This window comes from Meleagris gallopavo, chromosome 15 (assembly GCF_000146605.3).
Source record: "Meleagris gallopavo isolate NT-WF06-2002-E0010 breed Aviagen turkey brand Nicholas breeding stock chromosome 15, Turkey_5.1, whole genome shotgun sequence".
Lineage (NCBI taxonomy): Eukaryota > Metazoa > Chordata > Aves > Galliformes > Phasianidae > Meleagris > Meleagris gallopavo.
In genome coordinates this window covers 6,678,201-6,686,087 of record NC_015025.2, presented here as the reverse complement: position 1 = coordinate 6,686,087, position 7,887 = coordinate 6,678,201, and the positions used below count along the sequence as shown (strand labels likewise).

General features: G+C 35.3%; 1 protein-coding gene across 4 annotated transcripts in view; it reads right to left on the bottom strand.

Annotated features, from left to right (window-relative positions):
• Nucleotides 1–7,887, bottom strand: part of GABRB2 (gamma-aminobutyric acid type A receptor beta2 subunit) — a 136,610-nt gene that overhangs the window by 20,277 nt on the left and 108,446 nt on the right. For all 4 annotated transcript variants that reach the window (XM_010718904.3, XM_010718903.3, XM_003210320.4 and 1 more), the window contains exons 8-10: nucleotides 3,224–3,361; nucleotides 1,936–2,088; nucleotides 809–1,053 (exon numbers count right to left, since the gene is read on the bottom strand). In XM_010718904.3, the coding sequence (XP_010717206.1) occupies nucleotides 809–1,053; nucleotides 1,936–2,088; nucleotides 3,224–3,361 (536 nt within the window). The remainder of the gene's footprint in view (nucleotides 1–808; nucleotides 1,054–1,935; nucleotides 2,089–3,223; nucleotides 3,362–7,887) is intronic.

Here is a 7,887-nt window from a genome sequence, read left to right as displayed (position 1 = left end):
AGGAAGAGGGAGAATTTAACTTTAATTAACTTTGTAATTTTGCATGTGTGTGAAAGTTTATACATTTCACACTGAGTACATTTTAGCATTCAATCCAGATCTGCCGCAGTATGAAACTCATTCAAAATTGCCACAGTGAAAAATGACAAGTGCTTTATGGTAAGTGCTTCATTTTCATAAAGCATAATGGACACGTTTTCTAAAAGTGTGCATCTTGGCAAATGTCTTTTCTGCCTCAATTCCCCCTCCCAGGGGACCATTTTCAGATTCAGAATTAAGTGCACAGCAAGTTGATACTTTATTTCTGAGCAGCTTTTCATTTAGTCAACAACATTCTGGGCCACTTTATTTTGAAAATATGCAAACTTTCCAAGCTTTAAGCACTTATGTAGAAAATATTTCTTATCCAGGTCATTTGAAAGATTTATTCAAGTAGGTTAAATTTAAGTTTTATTTCTCACGTTCCATACAGCTCTTACTAGAATATTAGCTATAGCCATCATTTTGGTTTTGTTCCTTCGCAACAAGATCAGAAATATTTAACATTCCACTGTACATTCCACTGAGAAAACATCTCACAGGAAAGCTTATCTGAGCACATGCTTAGAAAACAAACATTCAGTTTTCCAGACTAGAGGGCAGTATTCAGTGCTGAAGTGGCTAAGTTCATGACCCTGCAGAAAGCTAAGAACATAATAACCCCACTTTGCTTTCTACCAGAAATTACGTTTAAAAGCTCTATCTGGCAGAATTACAAGTCTACTTTAGTCATGGGGCAATGCTAAAACATATATCTATTTAAATTTACCTTATTGACATCCATTCGCAACTTCTCATTGTTGGCACTGGCAGCTTTTTCTGCTGCTTTCTTTTGACGCTGAGGTCCCCTGCCAAAGAAGATGTAGTTGACCAAAGCATACTCTAGGAGAGCCATGAAAACGAAGACAAAACATCCCATAAGATACATGTCAATGGCTTTCACATATGGAATTTTGGGAAGAGTCTCTCGAAGATGAGTGTTAATTGTTGTCATGGTGAGGACGGTTGTGATTCCTGGAAAAAAAAAAATTAGAAGTCTGCTGGTTTAACTTATTTTAAATGTTCTAGCATTGTAGCTCAGAATAATCAACTGCTAGTGCTGGAAAGAATTCTAGATTTGTTTTTTTTTTCTTGGAAGAAAAATGAAACGGAAAACCTTGGTCTTCCTTAGTCTTAATTTTTTTTTGTACAGCAAAGAAAACTACTAGTAGCAAATATTAGTTGGATTGTATGTTTTTAACCAGCTAAACCATAACCTACTGGAACAGCCTCAGTTACAAATCACCAGCCTTAAGTCATTGTTTCCTCCAACATTTTCAGTGCTGTCTGTAGACTAGACTTCTTATCATAAAATACTACACAAAAAGGTCTGGCAAAACTCAGACAGCATTCCATAATGTTAAAATGACAAATTCTCAATTGTCCTTTACAGCAATTTACTTATCCGTAGCAGAACAAAATTGGAAAGAATTGATCTGATTTATACAAGATTTGGCAATAGATATTCATTACCTATACAACCCAAATAAAACTTTATTTAATTTATACCCAAAAGAAAAAGCAATTTATACTCTACAATACAGAGCTCTGAACTGCCATGAGCAAAGGCAAACTGAATGCATTCTCTTAACAGAAGAACAAGCAGTAAAACAACAGCAGAGAACACAGACAATTAGGCTAATTCTGGTTACAATGATTATACAGTTAGCTAATCTAGACATGAAATCACTTTAATTTATATTTAAATTGGGATGACTTAAACACTGATTCAAATAATACAAAGCTTGCAAGCCAGATCTAACAGATTTATTTTTCCAACCATGCACTATCCTCCATGCCAGAAGCAAGAAAAACACTTCAACTAATGCACACTATGAGAGGTGTAAAAATGCCTACCTAAAGCAACTCTCGCAGCTGAAGCATCATAATTAATCCAGAAGGAAACCCAGGACAGAATAGTGATCAGAATAGAAGGCATGTAGGTCTGCAGAATGAAGTAACCAATGTTTCTCTTAAGTTTAAAGCTGAGAGACAGCCTTGGGTAGGCACCTAAAAGAGAATATTTGGTATGGCCATAATTTACTCATATAAAGCCTGAAAACATTTTCCTGTCATTTTGGTTTTATTGCTTCCTGCAGCAAAGACTACACAGAGAGCTGAAAGACCCTGAATAATCAGCTGTGGGGTTTCTAGCAAGAATTGAGATTAACTGATCTTATACTTGAAGGGTACAAGGAAGCTACTGGGTTCATTTCTGCTGGTAATCATAATATTCAAAAATCAACAGCCAAAACACATTTCACAGCATCAAAATACAACAGTATTTCTTTGCTGACAAGCTGCAGTATGCTTCCTTCAGTGTAACCTTTATTCTAACCTTCTCGACAGACATCGCAACGCTTCCCTTTTGTCACCAGCAGCAGAAAAACTGTGGTGTGTGAAGCACTCATTGAAATGGGTACCTGGAAAACATAATGTATTCAAGGTCCCATTTCTGCTTCACTTTTGAAGAATCTGGAATACACAGTGCCTCTATATTCCCTCCCAAGATGATTTCTGTCTATAACTAAAAAATGATCGGGTGTTTTTTTGTCTGCTTTGTTTTCCTTGTTTTCCTTTTTTTTTCCTCCCTAATCTAATACCTATCAGCTTTCTTGAGTAGGTAGAGAACACCAAATAGAAATAACTCAACTCATTTGAATGATTTAATGTCATTTCAACTTGTTATACAGCACCTTTTCATCCTTCAGAAAGTTGTATGTTTGCTAGCATAGTACAAAACTACAGATCTTGTGGAAGGACAATATGAAAGGTTTTAATGGTGAAGACCAAATAGACTAACACATCCATGGATTGAAAAAAAAAAAGCATCTGGAAATGGAGAGAAAAGTTCGTAAAAGCTGAGCTATTTCTTGTTGAGAGTTAAGGTGCTGAAGTGTGTGGTCAGTTTCACAGAAAACCAGAAAATCTGACTAAGTCTTAACATAACAGTCAGTTGTAGTCTCTTCATAGGTTAATGAGGAACACACTGTGAAGCTGTAATAAAATTTGCTTGATTTAAAATTCAGTTGCTGCTCTGATTTACTCCTGTATCTAAAATTTTCAGATCCAGAACTGCATATTGAGAATCAGACCATTTTTAATCTTCCCAGTTAATTCCCCTTTTAGCTTCCCATCCACAAACCTGTAGAGAAAACAACGTTCTTGGTGATAAGCTTGTAGTCTACAATGGAGAACTGTGGCAGTTCAATCTTTGTGACTCCCGTGACTGCATTATCACCACCACGCCAGTAAAATTCAATGTCATCTGTCGTATAGCCATCTATAAAACAGGAGCAAAGTGTTAAAGTACACATCAAGTCTCATGTAATGGAGAACACTCTGGAGAATTCATTCAGAAAATACGTCAAATATATTTCTGAAACTAAAATACTAATGATAGAACAGATACATATGTACAGACAGGCACAGGTAATTCTAAGTTTCATTTTGTTGTGGTTGAACCCAGCAGGCAGCTAAGCACCACACAAAAATCAAAATTACACAAAGGACCATTCAAGAGTATGGCTTGATTTCAAGCAGTTTTGCAGATTATGCATTCTCTGATAACTCAGAATTTATAAAACTTGTATCACATAGTATTAGCTTTTGATAATCCACACAAAACACAGGTGCACAGCAGTAGCAGAAGGCCTGCAAGTTTGAAGATGCAAACACAATATTCCGTGAAAACACTGAAACAACCATAGAAACCTATTCCAAATACAGCAGGTTTTGAAGTATTTTGGTAGTTGTATTCTTACAGAAGTTTGAAGGCAATTCCAGTTTTGTGTATATGTCACTCCTTCCTTCTGTTTTTCATGGGTCTAGCAGCAAACCTAAAGCAGTCTGATGGCAGAAAACTGAAAACTGAATTCTGTAACCAGAACTGTCTCATTCATAGAAGACATATTTTGAACATACAATCAGCATCAAGGATTCAAGAGGCAACCCAGCTCTTCTTTCAAAGTTGCTGAAATTGACAGAAAATAAACTAATAAAAACAAATTTTAAAAACTTTTTTGTGAAACACGTTTTCTTAACCTTTCCATTTACAAAAAAATTACCTCTGATAAGCAACATCAACCAAATTAAAACAAGGACAGTATCTTCTAAATAAGATTCAACAGTGAAGGGAGAAAAAGACCAGCAATGCAAAACGTGATATGCCTTTGATGTATCCATAACTTCTTAAGAAACGGAGCTTAAATTCACAACAACAAATAGCTTATATCAGTGGTTACTGATTTGTTGCCAGTTATACTTGCTTTTTGCTTCACCTAGAAGAAAATAAAAACATAATTTGAACTAACAGCTTCAGATAATATTTAGCTTCCCTCATCTCTTTGGACAGCATCATAAACAAAATCATCTACATTCTTCTATACTGATTTTTTGTGAAATGAAGTATCTCATAGATGTCAATCTTTGTATTGATTGCACATTACTTGTTCAGAGTCTAAAACATGAGAGGTCTGAAAAGGAGCCAAGATTAATGCTATCTGTCAGCAGGCCTATCCTCTGTAATTAAACAAACAGTAACCATGATTCCACAATCATACTGATGACACTTTGTGATACAAAAAAGTATGCTCAGATATACGTTTTTAATTATAAGAACCTAGGAGCTTTGAGTTATCTCATGAAGAACTACAGCATAAATTGTTGCAGTGACCAAGTGATGCTGTACTTAGAGATAAGAATAGCACAATGACTTCCAATGACCACGCAATGCATTCTTAGTTTGGCCAACAGTTAGAACTGATTTGTTCTATAGTATCAGTTCTTTAAAAAATATATAACAAAAATCAAATTAAAGAGTTGCCCAGGAAATGGGAATTGTTTTGTTCTCAGAAGAAAATAATGTATTTTGATGCTTAGTAATGATTTTCTGAAACTGCCTAATTGTATGGGAGCCTTCCTCCCTACCTTTCATTTCTTCAATTAGCCTTGTTCTGCTTCCTCCACAGTCTAAAGACAGCTGAAGGTAGTAAATGTTACATGATAGAAGAGTGCAACACTTTAAATTCCCTTCCCTTCCACAGTGGCCTGAAATACTGAGGCTCTCCTAGTTATTGAACATGTTAAGAAACTAATAATTAGTTTCTTGAGCTAACAGACTGTTCCATCCTGCACATAGCTTGAAAAACTTCATACTTATTCACCTTTAATTTAGGATGTTCTGTTTTTTATTATTATTTTAATATTTTTGTTGCAAGTTTCTATCAGGTTCTGTCTCTATTATCGTTGGTACAGCTTTGGCCCTTCCATTCCCTGGATTGAAGCTACAAATGCCTTATCCTGCCAGAGCCAGTCCTCTGGTTCTCCAGTGGATATCTATAAAAGATGTTTTCCAGCAAATGGAATTTATTATATTCAATTTGTACATTGTTACTTACCACCTGAATCTGCCAATAACAAAACCTGTGCATTTTCCCAAATACTGTGTGGAAAAAAGACTCTGCCCTTTCAGTGACACATGTAGGGCCAATGGAAAATTCAAATGGAAATTTGAATGGCTGTTTCTACTCACTACACGATCCTAGATTTTAAATACTACTAGATCTACTTCATTTGCTTTAAAAAGGAATTCCTTCCTTTAAAAAGGAAGATTAGTGGTACATGGATGGGGTTCATTAGTAATACTGTTCACAGAAAAACAGGCACAATTCAATGAGTCATTTTAAAGAAAACACAAATCCTTAACTTTTGTGAATCTGTTGGTCATTTTTTCCAAGGCTTACATGGCATGAGCAACACATGCAGAATCTGCAGACTTGAAATATATCAGGTTGTCATGATATTTTTTACTTTTCCGGTCACAATTCCGTATTCAGAAAAAAAGGCAGATAGCTTTTTGTTTCCTTGTATACTGTTACTTCTATCTGACAGGTCTCATTCTCGGCCTTCAGTGAAGTAACATAAGAAAACATAACATACAAAAAGCAATAATAAACCGGACAGTGCTGAGCTATAAAAGCAGGTATGTATTAGGAAAAATATGTACTGAGTTTAGAAATGATATTACGTACACTGCATATATTGTTTTGCTACTGCTGAGCTCTGCTTCTATTATATCTTAAACCTATTCTATTCTATCTTAAACCTAATTCCAATGGCACCTTTCAGATAAAAGATCATTTACTGAATTTGGAAGGATTTATCAGGAAAACATTTTGAGGCAATTTCATTATTAAGCTTTACAGCTAATATATCAATCTTTTGTTTTCCTTTCTGACCAAATAAAAGTGATAAAATGAGTTACAGCGAGGAAAAAAAAACCTGTTGTGTTCATAAAAAAACTCAAATGTCCTTTATTCTGTTCATTTCTTGAACATCTATTTATAGCTCTTTTCTGCCCAACTGCTTACACACAGTTTGGTCCTGAATCATATAATCATACCAGGGGTGATGCAGGAAAGAACTTCAGGATTGAATTTCCAGCATGTAGCCAAAACTTCCAGCTCTCCCTCTCTCCCAATAAGGATGAGAGATGTGGTTAGGGTGCTCCCTGTATTCTCACAGCATTAGTACTAGGTAAATATTGACAATTCCGTCTTGAGGAGAGCTGAACTCCTTTGAAAATTCTCACCAAAATATTCAAGTTGATGATTCCAATCTAAGCATCTCTGCATTCCTCTGGGAAATACGTGCAGAGCTCCCTGCTGCTTAATTTTACACTGAGGAAAACATTAAGCTAAGGCTTTGATGCTGAATGACAAGACTGGCTAGCGGGCATCAGTAAGAATAGTTTTAGGAAGTTTCTTCAAGCTTTCATTAAAATACCTCTCTGTCCTTCCAAGAAGGATATGTTATCTCTTTCATTTCATAACATGGGGAAGGAGAGAAAAGAATAATATAGTCATCTTCAAATGAATGCTATTGTGAACTGCTGAAGTACTCAAAGATAATTGGATATGAGTCCAGTATCTGCAAAACATCTGCCAGAAAAGAGAAAAGGCCTATTCATGTCTCTAGCGGATGTTTTACAGGTATTAAGGTCCAATTATCTCTGGTTATAATAAACTCCATCTGCAGGTATTTGGAACTCAAAACAGCTCTACATACAAGCTAAAATTATTTAAAGACCAACCAATTTTAAAAAGTAATAGTCTAGGAAAAATGATCTATGGACCTTGACAAGAAAAGCAGAATAAATGAATTTAATATTTCTAAATTGTCAGATAATATCAGTAATGAAGGAAGTAAAGCATACTAAAAACAAAGTTCTGCAAGCCATTTTTTGCAAGAGTCTGATTTTAGCAAAAAGCATTGCCTGTTTGATTTTGATTGCAGAAGAGTTGTTGCTTTACCATATATTAAACTGTAGATAGCACTGCTATCAGGACAGAGAAACTGATTGATTGCTTTTTCCTAAATCACTTATATATCATCAGCAGCACAATTTACTTCACATTCAGAAAGTTCAATTTCTCATTTCTGTCATGCATCACACATCGTCAGCCAACCAAATCAATACATTGCCCTGGAAATATGGCACCAATCCTGTGAGAAGCAAAGCATTCTCAACTGCCATTAACATGGACAGGGTGTTTATCATTACCTGTACTTCAGAGCTTTATCATCTGTCATTCCTGGTAGGAGGAAAACAAACAACTAGAAGAATGCAGAATAAAAACCTTTTCATACAGAAACTAAGATCACCTATTTTTTTCAGTCACCTTATGGGAAATCAAAATTCAGGAATTTTTTTACATACAGACAACCTAAAATAGGAGCTGTAAAATTAATAGCAGAACATGAGATTATTTACACTCAAGGCAGTTATCAGAGACACTGCACAATGTA